This window comes from Coregonus lavaretus (assembly GCF_964263955.1).
Source record: "Coregonus lavaretus genome assembly, chromosome: 5".
Taxonomy (NCBI): Eukaryota; Metazoa; Chordata; class Actinopteri; order Salmoniformes; family Salmonidae; genus Coregonus; species Coregonus lavaretus.
Window position 1 is genome coordinate 22,512,619 of NC_139992.1, and position 22,337 is coordinate 22,534,955.

Genomic DNA, 22,337 nt, shown 5'->3' on the forward strand with positions numbered 1-22,337 from the left:
CCTGTTAAGAGTATGTCTCGCTGCCTGCTACACACAAAACAAACACACACAGAGCTTGCCATCAGTCTGGTGGTTAGGGAGTGTATTAGGAGCTAGCCCGGTGAGTCCATGACAAGAAATGAGCCAATTAAGTCTTCCCCTGGCTCAGTTTACAGCTGGTTATGACAGAGGTTGCACACGCACACACACAGCTTGGCAGAGGTCAGAAGCCAGTCACACGATAAATCATTTATACTATTTCATCTTCCATCTCTGTAGGGGGCAGCAGCAGAACCGGCCCAGATATACTACCTCAGTACGATTATCTAAGGGATGGAACAATACAGTACCTCACACTAAATATTAAGAAAGTTTAAACTCATTTACAGCATTTCTATACACTTTAAAAACATATTTAAGTGATAATGCCCGAGAAGTCTGTGTTTGGAGGATATATTGGCACGGGTGTTGTTAGGCCTGAGACGCTGTGCCATTATATACTCCAAACACTGGCTTCTAAGGCATTATCACTTTTATACAACGGGTTACCAACATATTCAAATAATGATTGACATATTTTCATTAAAAACGTTATTTTGATGAATTTATTCATAGTATTTCATCTTTCCACAAGATATAGTCCCGACACAAGTCTAGGGTTGCTACCCAAACCGGCTGGTCGTTCGTTCTATCGGTTCGGTTGCCAGAGACGCGACCCAGTTGTTCAGTCTTTTTGTTCTGTATCTATGGACGCGACCCAGGCGTTCGTTCTAAATGTTCCATTGCCATACTGGCTGGCAACATTCTTATCCCTTGTTTGCTAGCTAGCCAACTATGGCTAACTTACAGTCACGTCATTCAGGATTACACCCACCTGTTGTATAAGAACTCACATTACTCAGCACTGGGATTAAAAACTATAATTAATACGTACAGCTGGATCTGTTAGCAGAAAAAATATTTTATTAAGAAAAGGTAAACAAATATGTTTGTCTTCATATGTAGCTACGTCCCTGTATATGTGTGTGTGTGTGTGTGTGTGTGTGTGTGTGTGTGTGTGTGTGTGTGTCAGTCACCAGATGATTTTATTGCCTGGTATATCCTATCATCCCTCTAGCAGACTAACCCTATTCCACTCTGTGGGACTCTGTCTCCACATGCAGAGAAATCCTTTAAATACTCCCAAACTAACATTGTGATTTGTACTGTGTGTGTGTGTGTCTGTCCAGACTGACACAGGGATTTGTTCAAGGTTTTATCCAGATTAGCCTGCCTCAGTGTTGTGTTGGAACACAATAACCTGGCTGGGTATTATCATGTCGCTGCATCACACAGTTGGCTGGCTGATGGAAGGGAAGGCCATTGAAAGAATGCAGGAAATGGACAATACCTTCCTCTCCATAACAGGCAGGCAGAAGTCTCCATAGGGAACCAGGGAATTATGGAGTTTCTTCACTGTGCAGTGTTACCAAGGTACAGTGAGGGAAAAAAGTATTTGATCCCCTGCTGATTTTGTACGTTTGCCCACTGACAAAGAAATGATCAGTCTATAATTTTAATGGTAGGTTTATTTGAACAGTGAGACAGAATAACAACAAAAAAATCCAGAAAAACGCATGTCAAAAATGTTATAAATTGATTTGCATTTTAATGAGGGAAATAAGTATTTGACCCCTCTGCAAAACATGACTTAGTACTTGGTGGCAAAACCCTTGTTGGCAATCACAGAGGTCAGACGTTTCTTGTGGTCCTCTGCAGCTCAATTGGTAGAGCATGGCGCTTGTAACGCCAGGGTAGTGGGTTCGATCCCCGGGACCACCATAAGTAAACATTTATTCACACATGACTTTAAATCGCTTTGGATAAAAGCGTCTGCTAAATGACATATTATTATTGTAGTTGGCCACCAGGTTTGCACACATCTCAGGAGGGATTTTGTTCCACTCCTCTTTGCAGATCTTCTCCAAGTCATTAAGGTTTCGAGGCTGACGTTTGGCAACTAGAACCTTCAGCTCCCTCCAGGACCTTAATGTGCTTCTTCTTGAGCCACTCCTTTGTTGCCTTGGCCGTGTGTTTTGGGTCATTGTCATGCTGGAATACCCATACACGACCCATTTCCAATGCCCTGGCTGAGGGAAGGAGGTTCTCACCCAAGATTTGACGGTACATGGCCCCGTCCATCGTCCCTTTGATGCAGTGAAGTTGTCCTGTCCCCTTAGCAGAAAAACACCCCCAAAGCATAATGTTTCCACCTCCATGTTTGATGGTGGGGATGGTGTTCTTGGGGTCATAGACCGCATTCCTCCTCCTCCAAACACGGCGAGTTGAGTTGATGCCAAAGAGTTCGATTTTGGTCCCATCTGACCACAACACTTTCACCCAGTTCTCCTCTGAATCATTCAGATGTTTATTGGCAAACTTCAGACGGGCCTGTATATGTGCTTTCTTGAGCAGGGGGACCTTGCGGGCGCTGCAGGATTTCAGTCCTTCACAGCGTAGTGTGTTACCAATTGTTTTCTTGGTGACTATGGTCCCAGCTGCCTTGAGATCATTGACAAGATCCTCCCGTGTAGTTCTGGGCTGATTCCTCACCGTTCTCATGATCATTGCAACTCCACGAGGTGAGATCTTGCATGGAGCCCCAGATCGAGGGAGATTGACAGTTCTTTTGTGTTTCTTCCATTTGCGAATAATCACACCAACTGTTGTCACCTTCTCACCAAGCTGCTTGGCGATGGTCTTGTAGCCCATTCCAGCCTTGTGTAGGTCTACAATCTTGTCCCTGACATCCTTGGAGAGCTCTTTGGTCTTGGCCATGGTGGAGAGTTTGGAATCTTGATTGATTGCTTCTGTGGACAGGTGTCTTTTATACAGTTAACAAACTGAGATTAGGAGCACTCCCTTTAAGAGTGTGCTCCTAATCTCAGTTCATTACCTGTATAAAAAGACACCTGGGAGCCAGAAATCTTTCTGATTGAGAGGGGGTCAAATACTTATTTCCCTCATTAAAATGCAAATCAATTTATAACATTTTCTACATGCGTTGTTCTGGATTTTGTTGTTGTTATTCTGTCTCTCACTGTTCAAATAAACCTACCATTAAAATTATAGACTGATCATTTCTTTGTCAGTGGGCAAACGTACAAAATCAGCAGGGGATCAAATACTTTTTTCCCTCACTGTAGTTCAGGGAACCATGCTCATGTGATGAGTCTCCTTGCCTGAGACTGGAAGACTTGCTTTAGCTCCATGTGCTAATGCCTATAGGCCTCAGCTCAGTGTTACATCAGACAGTCTTGTGTTGCACAGGTGAACCAGGTTTAATACCCAGTCTGTCACAAAGGCATGCCAATGTTGTGTAAACTCAGTTATGTAACCCAGTTTTTTCCCCTGCAGGAAGGTATCCCTGCCTCTAGCAACAGCTGACAACTAGAACAGATGTAAATGGGATTAGTGCTTCTCTTTAGGAGACACAACCATTATTCTTTGAGTTCCACCTAGCCGTGTAAAGCTGTATTAGAAAGGCGTTTAGCAGAAACAAAGGAAAACATTAGGCTTTTTAATCCCTTAAAGCTGCTTTATGTAATTTAATAAATAAACAGAGCCTGTTTATCTAGCTCCACTCCAGGGAAATTACTCATGCATATTTCAAAAGTGTCGGTCTGTCTGTCTGCTGGGGCTGAGAGGGGCTTATTGTGGAGCAGACAGACGACATATCAGACATACCCTCCTCTCCTCCCATTTAAAATCCTCTCCTCTTTGCTCTCATCCTCTCCTCTCCGTTCATGCTCTCCTCTTCGTAGCTCTCCTCCCTCCATCCTCTCCTGTCCTCTCTCTCCTTCTCCTCTCCTGTCCTAATCTCGGTTACCCCAGAACTAATAAGTATTGTGTAATTAGTCAGCTGTTCTATTAAGTTCTGGGTCCATACATGTTAAGAGAAGGGATCAAGAAATGCTAGAACGAGGAGCGGAAGCAGAACAAGGAACTCCACCTGAATGTCCTTTCCCCTTCCGAAATTCAAAAAATGCCAACACCTGCAAAACTGTGATTTGTCCAAAGCACTGGAACTAATGCTGCTCATTATCCCACGCATCCCATTCCTTCCTTAAAGATTCTACGTTACCAGTTATGTTTACGTAAATCTCTCCACAAGAGATTACTCCTGTCGTGTCCTCCTCTCCTCTCCTCTTTTCTCTCCTCTCCTCCTCTTTTCTCCCCTCTCCTCTTCTCCCTTGCTGATATTTTGTTGGTAATAACCAAACCTTGACTTGTGAATTTGAGTACATTTTGTAATTATGAATCTATTTCCAGACTTTATAAGCTCATTGTGAATTTGAGTACATTTTGTAATTATGAATCTATTTCCAGACTTTATAAGCTCATTGTGAATTTGAGTACATTTTCTAATTATGAATCTATTTCCAGACTTTATAAGCTCATTGTGAATTTGAGTACATTTTGTAATTATGAATCTATTTCCAGACTTTATAAGCTCATTGTGAATTTGAGTACATTTTGTAATTATGAATCCATTTCCAGACTTTATAAGCTCATTGTGAATTTGAGTACATTTTGTAATTATGAATCTATTTCCAGACTCTGTAAGCTCATTGTGAATTTGAGTACATTTTGTAATTATTAATCTATTTCCAGACTCTGTAAGCTCATTGAACAAATACATTCATCTTCTACATATCCCTTTCCAATGGGATAATAAAAAAACTGGATTTGCTGTACATTTGATGCAGAATAATACGCTAATTATCAAAGTGCCAGTCAAAACTGTAGTGGGATGTCCACTAACAAGGCTGGATCTCTGCTACAGAATGTAAATATGGTTCTGCAGTCACCCAGTGTGTGTGTGTGTGTGTGTGTGTGTGTGTATGTGTGTGCACGTGTGTGAATGTGTGTGTGGGTGTGTGTATGCGTGAGTGTGTGTGTGTGTGTGTGAAGCCTGGATGACGCCTGTTCATTAGCCAGTGTATTCCAGTGATGGGGGGCTGCTGAGGCACAATTCATTAATTGATAATTTTCACTTTAATTAAAAAATATTCCCAGGTAGCTTTGATAATCACAACAAACACGTCCGTAGCAGTGAATTAACCACAGTTTTAGGTTGATTTCCTACGTGCTACCCATGCGTAGAGCCCTATAAAATCTGCCATGCGGAGAACGCGGACGGAATCACGGAATCCAGACATTAAAATGGAATTCAACAACATACAACATTTTATTAAACTTAGGGAATCAAATACAATTTTATTTGTCACATGCTTAGTAAACAAGTGTAGACTAACAGTGAAATGCTTACGGGCCCTTCCCAACAATGCAGAGCGAAATAAAATAGAGAAATAGTGGAAAAGTAAAACACGTAATAATATATACACAATGAGTAACGATAACTTGGCTACATACACGGGGTACCAGTACCGAGCAGTACGAGGTAATTGAGGTTGATATGTACACATAACTAGGAATAAAGTGACAGATAATAATCAGTAGCAGCAGCGTATGTGATGAGTCAAATAAGTTAGTGCAAAAAGGGTCAATGCAGATAGTTAACCAAATAGCTACCCAGACTATTTGCCTAACTATATTGAACAAAAATATAAATGCAACATGCAACAATTTTAACAATTTTACTGAGTTACAGTTCATATAAGGAAAATCAGTCAATTTAAATAAATTCATTAGGCCCTAATCTATGGATTTTACATGACTGGGCAGGGGTGCAGCCATGGGTGGGCCTGGGAGGGCATAGGCCCAACAACTTGGGAGCTATGCCCACCAACTTAGGAGCCAGGCCCAGCCAACCAGAATTAGTTTTTCCCCACAAAAGGGCTTTATTACAGACAGATATCTCCTGTTTCATCACCTGTCCGGGTGGCTGGTCTCAGATGATCCCGCAGGTGAAGAAGCCAGATGTGGAGGTCCTGGGCAGGCGTGGTTACACGTGGTCTGCGCTTGTGAGGCAGGTTGGACGTACTGCCAAAATCTCTAAAACGACATTGTGCATTTAAATTGCCATAGATAAAATGCAATTGTGTTCGTTGTCCGTAGCTTATGCCTGCTCAATCCCACCGTCACCATGGGGTACTCTGTTCACAACTTTGACATCAGCAAACCGTTCGCCCACACGACGCCATACACATGGTCTGCGGTTGTGACACCGGTTGGACATACAGACACATTTTCTAAAATGATGTTGGAGGTGGCTTATGGTAGAGAAATGAACATTAAATTCTCTGGCAACAGCTCTGGTGGACATCCCTGCAGTCAGCATGGCAATTGCACGCTCCCTCAAAACTTAAGACATCTGTGGCATTGTATTGTGTGACAAAACTGCACATTTTAGAGTGGCCTTTTATTGTCCCCAGCACAAGGTGCACCTGTGTAATGATCATGCTGTTTAATCTGCTTCTGGATATGCCACACCTGTCAGGTGGATGAATTATCTTGGCAAAGGAGAAATCCTCACTAACAGGGATGTAAACAAATGTGTGCACAACATTGGAGAGAAATAAGCTTTTTGTGCATATGGAACATTTCTGGGATCTTTTATTTCAGCTCATGAAATATGGGTCTAACACTTTACATGTTTTTATATTTTTGTTCAGTATATTTAGCAGTCTTATGGCTTGGGGGTAGAAGCTGTTCAGGGTCCTGTTGGTTCCGGACTTGGTGCATCGGTACCGCTAGCTGTGCAATAGCAGAGAGATCAGTCTATGACTTGGGTGGCTGGAGTCTGACAACTTTTAGGGCCCTCCTCTGACACCGCCTGGTATAGAGAGTTCCTGGATGGCAGGAAGCTCAGCCCCAGTGATGTACTGGGCCATACGCACTACCCTCTGTAGTGCCGTGCTGTCGAATGCCAAGCAGTTGCCATACCAAGCGATGATGCAGCCAGTCAATATACTCTCAGCTGTAGAACCTTTTGAGGATCTGAGGGCCCATACCAAATCTTTTCAGCCTCCTAAGGGAGAAGAGGCGTTGTCGTGCCCTCTTCACGACTGTGTTGGTGTGTGTGGACCATGATAGATCCTTAGTGATGTGCACACCGAGGAAATTGAAGTACTCGGCCCTCCGTTTTCTGTAGTCCACGATCAGCTCCTTTGTTTTGATGAAGTTGAGGGAGAGGTTGTTGTCCTGGCACCACATTGCCAGGTCTCTGATCTCCTCCCTATAGGCTGTCTCATCGTCGTCGGTGATCAGGCCATCCACCGCCGTGTCGTCAGCAAACTTAATGATGGTGTTTGTCCCCTGTAGCTCAGTCGGTAGAGCATGTCGCTTGCAACGCCAGGGTTGTGGGTTCGATTCCCACGGGGGGCCAGTAAAAAAAAAATATATATATACAGTGGGGAGAACAAGTATTTGATACACTGCCGATTTTGCAGGTTTTCCTACTTACAAAGCATGTAGAGGTCTGTAATTTTTATCATAGGTACACTTCAACTGTGAGAGACGGAATCTTAAACAAAAATCCAGAAAATCACATTGTATGATTTTTAAGTAATTAATTTGCATTTTATTGCATGACATAAGTATTTGATACATCAGAAAATCAGAACTTAATATCTGGTACAGAAACCTTTGTTTGTATATATTATGCACTCACTAACTGTAAGTCACTCTGGATAAGAGCGTCTGCTAAATGACTAAAATGTCAAATGTAAGACTCGAGGCTATAATCGCTGCCAAAGGTGCTTCAACAAAGTACTGAGTAAAGTGTCTGAATACTTATGTAAATGTGATATTTCAATTTTTGTATTTATAAATTTGCTAAAACTTCTAAAAACCTGTTTTTGCTTTGTCATTATGGGGTATTGTGTGTAGATTGATTTGGAAAAAACACAATTTAATCCATTTTAGAATAAGTCTGTAACGTAAATGTGGAAAAAGTCATGGGGTCTGAATACTTTCCGAATGCACTGTACATACACACACACACATATATATACACAGTGAGGGAAAAAATAATTTGATCCCCTGCTGATTTTGTACGTTTGCCCACTGACAAATAAATGATCAGTCTATAATTTTAATGGTAGGTTTATTTGAACAGTGAGAGACAGAATAACAACAAAAACATCCAGAAAAACGCATGTCAAAAATGTTATAAATTGATTTGCATTTTAATGAGGGAAATAAGTATTTGACCCCTCTGCAAAACATGACTTAGTACTTGGTGGCAAAACCCTTGTTGGCAATCACAGAAGTCAGACGTTTCTTGTAGTTGGCCACCAGGTTTACACACATCTCAGGAGGGATTTTGTTCCACTCCTCTTTGCAGATCTTCTCCAAGTCATTAAGGTTTCGAGGCTGACGTTTGGCAACTCGAACCTTCAGCTCCCTCCACAGATTTTCTATGGGATTAAGGTCTGGAGACTGGCTAGGCCACTCCAGGACCTTAATGTGCTTCTTCTTGAGCCACTCCTTTGTTGCCTTGGCCGTGTGTTTTGGGTTATTGTCATGCTGGAATACCCATCCACGACCCATTTCCAATGCCCTGGCTGAGGGAAGGAGGTTCTCACCCAAGATTTGACGGTACATGGCCCCGTCCATCGTCCCTTTGATGCGGTGAAGTTGTCCTGTGCCCTTAGCAGAAAAACACCCCCAAAGCATAATGTTTCCACCTCCATGTTTGACGTGGGGATGGTGTTCTTGGGGTCATAGGCAGCATTCCTCCTCCTCCAAACACGGCGAGTTGAGTTGATGGCAAAGAGTTAGATTTTGGTCTCATCTGACCACAACACTTTCACCCAGTTCTCCTCTGAATCATTCAGATGTTCATTGGCAAACTTCAGACGGGCCTGTATATGTGCTTCCTTGAGCAGGGGGACATGCATTTTTCTGGATTTTTTTGTTGTTTTCTGTCTCTCACTGTTCAAATAAACCTACCATTAAAATTATAGACTGATCATTTATTTGTCAGTGGGCAAACGTACAAAATCAGCAGGGGATCAAATACTTTTTTCCCTCACTGTATATATATATATATATATATATATATATATATATATATATATATATATATATATATATATATATATATATATATATATATATATATATATATATATATATATATATATATATATATATGAGTCAGACAGTGTGCCAGTAATTTCATCTTCAAAACACCTGATATCTCCAGAGACCTGGAGAACTCATCCAAAAAGCATGTATGACCATCCTGTAGCATGTAGAGACAGAGAGTTCCTCACAGGTATGCATAACCATGCTCTATAATGTCCTGGTATGATAACGTGTGGAAGCTAGCTGCTGCCGACCTGCCATGCTCAGATATCTGACTTTGTCTATTAAACAGGGGATTAGCTGCTCTCTTCCGCCAGGTAGCGAGGGATTCAGACTATTTTACCCACCTCTAGACCTCCCTCCTTCCCTTCAGACCTCCCTTCTTCCCTCCAGACCTCCTTCCCTTTCTCCGTCTGCCCCTCTTACCTTGCCGTGTTAAATATTCATCGGCAAACTGGTTTCCGGGGCCAGCAAAGGATGAGAGGAGAGGAGGAAGAGGAGAAAGAGACAGAGGAGAGGGGTCTGACAGCTTAATCATGGAGTCAAAGCAGCAGAGAGGACAGGTCTTCTCTCTCTCTGCTGCTGCCTCTGGCTGTCACAACCACCTACATGATGTAATCCCCTCTCCTCTCCTGACACCAGCAGACAGAGCAAAGAGATAGCAGACATGGCCAGAGAGATACAGAGGTAGAGAGAGACAGAGATACAAAGAGAGGTAGAGAGATACAGAGAGGTAGAGAGAGACAGCGATACAGAGAGGTAGAGAGAGACAGAGATACACAGAGAGGTAGAGAGAGACAGAGATACACAGAGGGGTAGAGAGAGATACACAGAGAGGTAGAGAGAGACAGAGATACACAGAGGGGTAGAGAGAGATACACAGAGAGGTAGAGAGAGATACACAGAGGGGTAGAGAGAGATACACAGAGGGGTAGAGAGAGATACACAGAGGGGTAGAGAAGATAGAGACAGGGTGGTAGACATAGAAAGACAGAGGACCTTTCAGAGAGGTGAAGATAGATAAAGTGTCAGAAATACAGAGGCACAGATAGGATCCCCCAGAAGGGCAAACTAGAGAGGCTCTGAGACAGGGGAGAGGATAGAGAGACAGAGGGGAGAGGATAGAGAGAAGAGTTAAAGAGCTACTAGGAAAACAGTTTGTCAATAGTTAATCTGAACAGACCAAGGTCTTCTTGTCATAACCCAGTGTGAATGGACAGTCAGCCGTCCACTCTATTCACCCACAAGCGACAGCCACCTCACGCTAGACCCAGCCGTGCTCGTTCCAGACATCCCACAGTGAACAAATCCAAATCATTTATTTTCAGTCACATTGAAAGAGTCCATTATAACTTTATATGGCCCTTTAATATAAAGTGGGAATTGAAGGTGGGAGTGAAGGCAGTGGGGGAAAAAGTACTCAATTATTATACTTGAGTAAAAGTAAAGAAACCTTAATACAAAATGACTCAAGTAAAAGTAAAAGTCACCCAGTAAAATGCTACTTGAATAAAAGTCTAAATGTATTTGGTTTTAAATATACTTAAGTATCAAAAGTATAAACCATTTAAAATTCCTTATATTAAGCAAACCAGACGGCACACATTTTATTTTTATTTTTTATTGACAGATAGCCAGGGGCACACTCCAAAACTCAGACATAATTAACAAACAAAGCATTTGTGTTTAGTGAGTCCGCCAGATCAGAGGCAGTAGGGATGACCAGGGATGTTCTCTTGATAAGTGTGTGAATTGGACAATTTTCCTGTCAAAATGTAACAAGTACTTTTGGGTGTCAGGGAAAATGTATGGAGTAAAAAGTACATTATTTTCTATAGGAATGTATTGAAGTAAAAGTAAAAGTTGGCAAAAATATAAATAGTAAAGTAAAGTACAGATACCCAAAAAACTACTCTAAAGTATTTTTACTTAAGTACTTTACACCACTGAGTGAAGGAAGGAATTGAAAATAGATTGTGAGACGTTCCTTCGAGACCTGTGTTAATTATCTCACTCACTATCCTCGCTCTCTCTAGAAGTCTGGAAATACAACAGACCTGGGAATCAGATCATTATTAGTTGTTATCACATCTTCTGATCAATATGATTGATTGGGTATTGATCAAGCCAAGACATGATGTTTTTAAATAAACTGTGGGATTGTCCACAAAAAAACACACATAATTGGGAGCAGCAGTGAATCACATGCATGCACACACGCACACACGGTAGAGCGAGGCGATATGGACAAAAATCCATATTGCGATAAATTCCCTGAATTGATGTGACAGCGATAAATAGAACGATAAGTAAATAACATTAATGTGCACCAAGTTTTTTTTAAATTATCCTTTAAACTACTACTACTTGTTTGATGGTTGTAGCCATTAATTGTGCCATTAACAATCACACATATTCACAATTTTATTTCATTTCAAACTTCACATTTCTCTAGTATAGGCTACTTATCGTACTGAACGATATCAGCAAAATGCCTGCGATAAGTGACCGGTATGGTCTGTGTCGATAAATTGTAGTTTATCGTCCCAGCTCTAACGCACGCACGTGCAAGCACACACACACACACACACACACACACACACACACACACACACACTTACCCCATTCATGGGATAGGTCTTCCATCCCAGCTCTCCCAAAACAGAGGTGGTGTCCAGCAGTCCCACTGAAACAGAAAAGGAGAGACCACAACCATTAGCATAATGTTGATATACATACCTCCCTGTTTCTGCATCAGGTAATTGAAATATTGCTCATAAATTCTCATTTAGACTTCCGTATCTTAACAAAAATGAGTTTCCCCCAGATGAATATTTGCGTGTCCATTTTAGTTTAGCATCATTTCAGAGCTGAACAACACAATTTAGCCCTGATAGATTGCAGTCAGATTGCTGTCAACAGTCTCTCTATCCCTCATATCCTCTCCCATTCACAGGCTTTTTTCACTTTTGCTCAGACAATAAGGACTTCCTGTCTGTCCCCAGAGATAAGATTACAAATAACCCGCCTCTTGGTCCTGAACCATTTCAGTGTAATATCCGGCTATTCAACGTGAATGGGGCACTGTAATTCATGTACATTATGTATACAGTAGATACAGCATGCAAATTGTTTTCAAATTAGCGTTGATTCTGATAGATTCTATTGACAGCTTTGACTGTAAGAGAAAGACAAAACATGTCCTTGAGACTTCTGATATAAAATACATCGAAATACTGGTAACTTTATTTGTGATTGTGAAAGCAGTCTTTACATACTATTTGACTGTAAGAGAGAGTGAAAGTCAGGAGGACATTTCAGGGTTAATATATTGACGCTTATCACTTTGTCAATATTACAAGTTCACCTCCTCCAGGCTGACAATACTGTGAACTTGAATCTGTGTCAACATAGTTCTAAAACATCTTTCCATCTCTATCAGTCCCTCCCAGGTCAGTAGGCTTAATAATTTAGGATCGGAATGTCATTAAACAAACGTCACTTTTATAATAACTGAATAATAATCTCCCTTACTCTGAAAAGAGGGTGGAAGGATAAGAGATGTTACCTTCAGCTTCATACATTAACACTGGATCTTATAAGAATCTGTTTTAAAATGATCTGCATATTATTCTGTCTCTTCTCTAGAGCTGAAATAACCTTAACACAATATAGAAGCATCAACATTGTTCCTACCGTACACTATCAGAAAAGGGAGAATTCCCATGCATGAGTTTCAAGCCAGTATATTTGACAGAGCATTTCTGACAATTATGACCCTGTGTGTGTATTGTCAGTGTGTGTGGTGCAGGCTGTAAGACATCGGTGTGCTGCCACATATGTGTCGGTCATAATAAGCTAAATGCTCTTTTCACTGCATCCGCCGTTCCACAGTCCCGTGAGCCACCCAGCCACCCAGCAGCCAGCCACCCAGCAGTCAGCCACCCAGCAGCCAGCCACCTAGCAGTCAGCCCCCCAGCAGCCAGACCCCCACACTGCAGTGACAGACAATACACCATCTGCTCTGGATCAGGCAAGGGGCTGTGGCACAACCACCATTGTTACGGTATGGAGAGCCTGGATGAATTTATCTATGTCAACAAAAGCACAGTGGCAAGAAAAGCATTAAAAGCAGGTACCAAGAATGCAGACATTTAGGGATACTTGAAGCTTCTCTGCTACAATATGAAGATATATGCCAAAAAGCTGTATCTATCAAACAAGCCAGCAGGTAGCGTAGAACTCTGGGCCCAGAGTTTAGTGTGTGTGTTCGTTGATTTTCCTGTATACTGTAGGGCAATTACTGTATGATCTATGCTAAGTGAGACAGTGCATATTCAAAGTTCAAAAGAAAACACAGTCTATACAACATACAGTGAGTTCCGGAATTATTGGATCCCTTGATGAAGATGAACAAAAAACCAAATGTTATAAAAAAAAAAAAAATTATACAAATACTGAGCTATATTGTATGCTCCAAAAAATTGACAATGTGTATTATTTTATTCTAATACAATTCCTCAGAGAAAGAGATTTTATTTAACAAGTAATAAACAAATCTTTAAAAGATACGGGTCACAATTATTGCCAACCGTTTCCAATACTGCAGCACCCTCCCCTTGCGAAGGGAACGATACTGAGCCTTTTTCTAAAATGTTTTATGAGATTGGAGAACACATTGGGAGGGATCTTAGACCATTCCTCCATACAGAATCTTTCCAGATCCTTGATATCCTTCGTCTGCGCTTATGGACTGCCCTCTTCAATTCAAACCACAGGTTTTTTCAATGGATCCAATAATTTCAAACCCCACTGTATATAATAGAATAATTTATAGAAGTGAGGGAAATACTGTAAATTAAGAGAACTCAGTGCATTTTGAAAGATGAGGTGTTGAGGATAATAATAAATACTGATTTGATGTCATACAAGCAAGCCAAACACCTGTGAGGCAAATGTGCACTTCACATTTCCATGTCATATACAGTGTCAACGTTTATGATCACGATGTTTGATGTACAGTTACAAGATGACATGGCGTCATACCAGTGGAGGCTCCTCAGAGGAGGAAGGGGAGGACCATCCTCCTCAGTGAATTTCATAAAAATAAAAATAATGAAACATTAAGAAAGTTATCATTTTTTTAGATAAAACTATACTAAATATATTCCCGTCACCAAATAATTGATTAAAACACACTGTTTTGCAATGAAGGTCTACTGTAGCCTCAACAGCACTGCTACAGCACTGTGTAGGGTAGCACCATGGTGTAGTCAGAGGACAGCTAGTTTCCGTACTCCTCTGGATACATTGACTTCAATACAAAACCTAGGAGGCTCATAGTTCACCACCTTCCATAGACTTACACAGTAATTATGACAACTTCCGGAGGATGTCCTCCAACCTATCAGAGCTCTTGCAGCATGGACTGACATGTTGTCCACCCAATCAAATCTTCAGAGAATGAATCTAGCACTGAAAGAATAAGCTACAGCTAGCTAGCACTGAAGTGCATAATTGTGGTGAGTAGTTGACTCAAAGAGAGAGAAAGACAATAGTTGAACAGTTTAACAAATTCATTTCTTAAAAAATGAAGGAGAAGCAAGAGAGCGAGAGAGAAAGAGCTAGCTACATTTTGTTGTATTTTTTTCACATTCACTCACTAGTTCAGCCTACACAAACACCAGGCTCAAACAGAGAGGGATGCTATGTTAGCTAACTGGCTATGACTATCCAACACAGGAACTCTTCCAAGTCAAGGTAAGCTTTTGGTTTTATTAATTTATTGCCACCGGGGCCCACCGGTGTAACTGCATGTACTGCATGATTGTAGCAGATTTACAAACGAGTTAGTTATATTAGCTATGTTGACTATGACGTTAGGTAATATGTTGACAACGATGTAGGCTGTGTTTAGCGGTTAGCAGTCATTATATGAAGATTTGGCTTGGAAAGCTTTTTCACCTGTTCACAGACAGCTGATATGTTGTGCACTGAAGTCCACAAGCAAAGGGAAAAGGTGAGAGGAGGAGAGCGCGTAGATGTAAGAACGAATTAACAAGCAAAGTGGTCATGCTGCTTGTATGTGGCTGCTATGAAAGTGAACTGTGTTTGCATGTGATCAGGGGTGTATTCATTCCGCCGTTCTATTAAAAAAGGTTTCTTAAACGGAAGCAAGCAGAACGAAAGGGGATAAACATACCTGAATTTATCCAATAGAAACTCTCGTTTGCAAATGTTGGACTAATGATTACACCCTAGATCAGCTAGATGAAGGTAAGAGTGTGTATGGCGATATTGAATGTGTCACTGTCTGTCATCTTGATTATTCAAAATGTTCTCTCTACCCGTGCACCTACGTTGTAAACTTTCATTCATAGGTTGTAGCAACCTCATGATGGGTATAGGGAAAGTTTGAGTATCATGTAGTAGCCTAAACCTATAAATGTTACATTGAGCTGGGTGAATGGAATATGAATGACAGTCATCCAATATGCTGTAATAGAAGTAAGGCCATGCTAATAAAAAAAGTATAATCCTCCCTCATCTTAAACGGCATCGACCGCCACTGTGTCATACCCTGGATTGTTCTGAACATAATGAGCCTATGTTTGTCTATTGTGAAGAACATTTTCTGCGGAACACGCACCTGTATGCCCACGACTCCTTTCTATGCGCACCAAAATAAAATTACAATCTGTTTCTCTGAATTGCCTTGTGAAAGCCTAATACTGTAAGATCATATTTTATAACTTAGCTAGTCATGTTGATAAAAGAACAAGCTTTCAAATTATGCCCACTTGACCCAGATTGCGATTTATAATGGGCCGTTATTGGATTGCGTAAACAACAACAGTAATTGTGTGATGGCGGGGATGCAGGGCTGTGTTCCAAACAAAACAACTACAAGTGTGGTTGCTCTAGTTCCTCAACAGCACAGCTAGGAGAGCTAAAGAAAAACACCTTATAGTTATATAGACTCTTCTTTGAGTCATAAATCTGCATTGAAATTACATAGGAACTGTGCACACTTTGGCTCTCCTGTGTGGGGACTTGGAGACACCAGTTAGTCCTCTCACTCAAACCCTTGTAATTTTCTTGTCTTATGTTGCACCTAACCCACATTTTCTAGGTATATTCTTATCATGATACTGAATGTATCCAGTCTTTTCAGATTTCATTATCAACAAATGTGGCGAAAAGTACAGTAAATGTAAAATGCACATAAAATCAAGTGTAATGTTTGGATTCAGTCTTGTGTCAAGTGAACGGTTGTGTCCTCAACTTTGGTCTAATAATTTCCCCAACTGTTCCCTTTCAATTGCTACCATGCTTATGCATATGCATTTCATATTTCTTCTGTAAGAAACATTTAAACTTAGCCCTATCCATATAGGCCAATTCCCACAAGTGAAAAGGGTTAAACAAATGTCTCATCAGCCTCCCCTGAGCGCTCATTCACATATATTAAATAAAGAGATGGAAGTGGAGGAGGAGGAGGAGGAGGAGGAGGGGGGGGGTATATCAGAACCTGTTGGGAACATATTGATGACATAGGAACTATAAATGGTAACATGAAAAGGTACTGTATGTACAGCATGTTAATGGGAAAGCTGCTAAGTACACAGCTTGATAAGCTGTACTAAATGAAAGCTATACTATATGAAATGCAGCACTATACTGTATGAGGCAGAGTAGGGTAGGAGCAAAAGCCTGCACCCCCAGTACAGTAGCTCTCCAGGAGCTTATACAGCATGTATAAGTGAAAGACTGGTAAAAACAAGCCATACTGCTGCTAGTGAAGTGTCAGTGTTTCAAGTAAAGAAATAACAAATATTCCTGACCTTTATAATACCATTATAGAAATGGCATATTATAAATACATACTGTATACTTGACTGATATCACAGACAAAAACACAGCACTACAATATTACTGGAGCGCAGAGAGAGGGAGAGTTAGAGAGAGAGAGAGAGAGAGAGAGAGAAAGTGTGTGAGAGAAAGAGAACGAGAGAAATGCTGTGTCTTATGAGCACAACTTCCTAGGTTAATTCCTTTTTTTATTTCTTTATTCTTCAGGGATAGGGTGATACCTCAATACACTAATGCAATGAGCCTTAAGGAAAGCTCTATATAAATGCAAATAAAAACACTAAATAATGCAAATCTCATTATTCTTTCAAACTTTTTAGCAGGAAGTTGTTTGTTAGTTCACAGCGAAAACACTGTAGTCTGGCAGCTAATCCATCAATAGTGGACTAAAAAGCACTTTCACTTGCTGCTTCGCCCTTGCTTTTTTAGTCCAGGAGAAGGCTTATCTAAAGGGCTCTGCACACTACGCAAACGGAGCTCTGTCTGCTTTGCTCTCTGCGTAGTTCTACGTACTTTTGTGCAGCTGAATTTTTGGAACGGACCGTATATGACGCTCCGTTGCTCTGTTTGTGTAGCGTGTGTAGTGCCATTAACAGTGTAACACAGTGGTGTTAATGGACACTATTACACTGGCTCCATCGCTCTCACACACACTGGGAATCCATACCTTCCTGACCACTGGCACTGTGTGTGTGTGTGTGTGTGTGTGTGTAGAAGCTCCATTTCTCACCCAGTGTAAAGCTATACTTAACCACTGGCCATATTCATCACACTTTCTGCAACTCAACCCTATAATGGTCTCAACTCCATCTCAGTGTAACCACAAACCGACTGCTCTTAGCTTAGCCTGGTCTGACTGGTAGCTGTTGAAAGCCATTCCTTCAATTTTATGATTCTCTCCTGAGGCCTATCCAGCCTGTGCCATGTACTACACCAGGGCAGACGGTAGAGCTTAGCTGGATAATGGCATAGGAGTTCAAGATTTTATTCATAAACGTTTGGATTGTTTTATTCCCCTCTTCTGTACAGTTATGCATAATGAAAATGTTAATGTGTGTTTATGCGTATCTACTTTTGTGTCAGTCATTTGTGTGTGTGCACGTGTGTTCTATAACAACCTCTCTCTCAGTATAGTGTAGTTTATTCCCAGTAGACAGTGGGACCTGAAGGACCCTGCCTAGAGCAGCAGTGTTCCCAGAGGACTTCTAGTGAGGTATTAATAGAACATTACAGGGCCTGCTTATGAATCTGTTTTGTAGGATGGAAGCGCTGGTCCCTGGGGACTGTCTGCTAGTTTCTGTCCCGTCTTTAAAACCAGGTGTGTGGAGTGACATTAGTAGATCAATCTAGGATCCATTTGCCAACCCTAACCCTAACCATTAATCAGTTAACCCTTACCTTAACCATTCACTTTGGCAGTAAATAGCAGCTATAGTAGAAGATTCAAATAACATTTTCAGAGACGAAGAGAGGTGTGGGAAAATTGATTTGGTAGAAAGATAATGCATTTACATTTGGTGGTGAAAACAAAGCTCTGTGATCTGTTCAGATGATAGGAAGTGGTGTGAAATTAAACCCTATCTATAGCAGACAAGCTGACAGGCATGGTGGGGAAAACGTTTCGCTCACATTCCTACTCCTTCAAGATGAATCAGAGCAGTATTTAACATCTTAATGTCAGAACTGTGGCCAAGCAAATCAGAACTAGAAGCTAATTAGATCAGATATTGGCACCATGAGATACATTAAGGGCTTTTAATGAGAATTTACCACAGAGTAGCAGATGAAGCATTACAGTGAGGGACGGTTACAGTTCAGATTTGTCCAGAATAGAAAGATTGTGTGCAGAATGCCATGGCTTCATAACACCGTGCTGATCCTAAATGACAGTTACACGACAGGCTTGACACAGACAGGACAAAAAGACATGTAGCAACCTTTCATTAGAGGGCCATTTACTGACACATCAGGGCTGGATTGTAATAGTGTTGGAACAAGAAGAATGTACGTGTGTCAAACTGAGGAGAAGCCATCTCAACACACTTGAGAGACCATCAAGCCCATTCGCTACCAGAACACATATCACACCTAGCTCCTAATCACTGATCTAAGATCAGTTTATGGTATACAATATCCAAACATTAACCATTGAGGTAAATATTTCGGACCCTGTATAGTTAGATATACCATCTCCCGCCTAGATTCCATGCAGAGCCAGCTGCAGGTGGCGCCACTGAGACAGGCTTTTGATGAATGCACTGATAACCCAACTTTATCAGGGATGGGGTTTAGTAGTTTGGGATGGGGACCTGTCCTTATGGGCACCAAACTGCTCAAATAAGATCAGATAAAATGGGGATAAAATGTCCTTGTGGGGAAATGTGTCTTGTTTTAATGAGAGGTTGGAGGGGTGTCTGGGCCCAGCAGCAAAGCAGGAGCCAGTGAACCATGGGATCTCCTGCCTCATTTAAAAGGATCAACACTTTAGTTTGGGGACACTGTACAACAATGGTATAACAATGGACTGAAATTCTTCTCAGAATCTCTGCAATTTATTTAATTTAGCCAATCCTTACTAACTAAGCCCTACTACACAAATACTGCCAAGTTTCAGATTTCTCTATACAGTACTCACTGTTATTGTTATTTCTGTGGGAGTTTTGTTGGAGCTGCATTGGGTTTTTTGGCAGCCTGGCTGTTAAAACAAAGATAAATAACTCTTTGCATCCCTGCAGAACACCAGTGTTGATGTGAGGGTTGTCTGACATGCTGCATTCTGCGTCTCCCAGCCAGGGAGGAGGACACTGATTGGTTTTCATTGTTCTCATCTCAGCTGACATCAAGCCCAATTGTGCCTGTGAAATCCCCAATCTACAGCGCTCGGCTTCGCCTGGTTCAAAGAAGTATACAACATTTGACACATGGGTTTTAAAAGCATAATGCCGTTTGTCTGGCAGAGTAAAAACAACATTGTAGAGCTGTTTTCTGATTAAGTGTGACACGTCTTAAGGCCTCTAAATCCAACTACAACAGGTGAGAAACACACATCCATCTGGATGCCACTGGATGCCACACACACACATACACTCAGGCACACACACACACACACACACACAGTGCAGAGAAACGGTTTCAGCACCCCGGACAGAGGCTGGAAGCAGCCTAATACAACACCCCAGAAGTCAATGTGATAGACACCATAGGGCTGACTGGAAAGCTGACACACTACTCATCAACTCAATCATCATTCAATCTGTGACAGCAGCACAAACACACACTGGGGCTGTTATGTAGCACCTGGCTGGCAAGAAGAGAGAGTAGTATCCCTTTTTTTGAACTGATAGAACAATCAAATAAAACCTAGGGGCCACATCCCTCTGTGTCCCTGTAGAATCAATAGGACTATTTTAAACCTGAGGGATAACACACACACACACACACACACACACACACACACACACACACACACACACACACACACCTGAGCTTCTATAACCACATTCAGCAGCTGAGCAGAGACAAAGACAACATCATATCAAAAGAGAAAGTAAATAGATTCACCTCTAAAGGCAACCAAAGGGTGATTTCATTATCTGGTGTGATTCCTATTGGGTTTGCAGTAATGCAGCAGGTCAATGTAGCAGAATGAAACAGTAATGGGATCCAAACGCCTGCTGAGGGCTCAATTCACCTGAGACAATCAATCTGCCTGGACCAAGGAATCTGTAGTTTTAAGGTATAGTATGGCCTCAAATAAATGTTTAACCTCAGTCTTTACTGAATTAAATCCAGCCACTGCTTTTAAAAATAACTGGGCTTATTTTGACTGGATAAGTATTGTAAATTTGTGAACCTCATGTCAAACCATGTATGGTTCTAGTAATTGAAGGACGTAGATAGGTAGCCTAATTGATTTTCCACCCCAGGTTGTCAACTTCTCACGGAGTCACAGTCCTGCGTCCGTTGCGCCGAAAAAAGAGCTCCGTGCGTTATTTACTGGTAGGTTGTTGTCCTCCCAGTCTTTTTTTCACCACATGATGAACAGTTGATTAGCCGTGGGTACACATTGATTCAAAATCAAACTGCGTGTTATTTTCAAGATATTATTAACGCAGACATGCATTTGGAAAAGCATTCGTGCTGGTCTCAATTAAGAATGTAGGCTGACATTAAGTATCTATAAGCTATTGATCAACTGTAATCTTTGATTTAGGCTACTGTGTTATGGCTACATTTTGACCCGGTTGGAATGAGGAAAGCATCTGCGACACACGTTTCACAAGTGTGACAGCCTTTACCCAATAAATAAATATGCATGTCAACTAATTTAGGATAATATTAAACTTTTAAGTGTTCTCCAAAGTCAGCGCAGATAAAATCTCTCACCTTGATTGCCGTGGCTGGAAGGAGTGAAGAGAATCCGCAGAAAGAGGAAAACGAGGCAGAGTTTTTCTCCTAAAGTCATTTCTGTACCATCCACAGACTGCCCAGCAACGCGCCGAGCAGGAGACTATCCAAGAGAAGAAACCTGGTCACAAAGTACCTTTAGATTCCAAGCGAAGCGTCTCCTCTCCCCAGACCCTCCTCACATCCAGTCCCCGCTCGAGAGAGCTGACAGACGGCTGTACTGGAGGAAATCCATCGTATGACCCGGCAGAGAGCTGAGGAAGGTTGGTGAAGTTCACACGGCGGCAAAAACTAAAATCAAGACGAAATGTAGGCTTACCACCATATACCGTATTCCTAGAGCAATGCTCAACGACAAAATACTTGTTAGATCATGAAAACTTTGCGTTCCGTGTCGGAGCCTCCTGTATTTCACTGTTTTGACAAAACATCTAATCAAACATTCCTCCTCAGCTGCATTATCTTATTTCCTGGTTTCATCCAAGTGCATGCGTGATTCCTTCATGCGGGAAATGTAAGACGCCAGGATGTGGTTCGTGACAGAAAGTTCCGAACTTCAAGTGGCGCGGTATCAGTTGGTCGGTGTGAGCACGCGTGGTGCCTCTGTAGCCCGTTCCGTGCCAGCCTGTACTGACTGCTGCAGCAGACAACGGTAAAACTCCCGTTAACGACAGAGTACAGCTGCAGAGTGGAGAGAGCGTTTGTGCAGGGCGCCCGGCGCTAGAGGGTGTTAGCTGACAACACAATGGCAGTGTGCATGGCAGCCAGCAACGTGTGTGTGTTATCGACTGGACAATAGTATTTCTTCAGGTTATTGATGGCCAGTGTTGTTACTGCTATTCCAGGTAGACTTGAATTGCAAATTATCTTTGTCGAAGGAAATGTAATATGCAATATAATGTAGGCCTATCCTAAATTTCAAATGAATATGTCTTCCCCCATTTTAAACGAGATTAGCTATGCCTAGGCCTACAACCTTTTTACATTTGGAAAATCAATTTAGAAGGTCAGGGCACTCATTTTCACATTATTAGGTTACTTAA

At 41.5% G+C, this 22,337-nt stretch overlaps 1 protein-coding gene across 1 annotated transcript in view; it reads right to left on the reverse strand.

The window, feature by feature from the left end:
- The window catches only part of epha6 (eph receptor A6), a 171,289-nt gene extending 149,385 nt beyond the window's left edge, over positions 1-21,904 (reverse strand). The window contains exons 1-2 of the mRNA XM_084162398.1: positions 21,274-21,904; positions 11,637-11,701 (exon numbers count right to left, since the gene is read on the reverse strand). Of these exons, the coding sequence (XP_084018524.1) occupies positions 11,637-11,701; positions 21,274-21,352 (144 nt within the window). The 5' untranslated portion in view covers positions 21,353-21,904. The remainder of the gene's footprint in view (positions 1-11,636; positions 11,702-21,273) is intronic.
- Between the last annotated feature and the right edge of the window lie 433 nt (positions 21,905-22,337).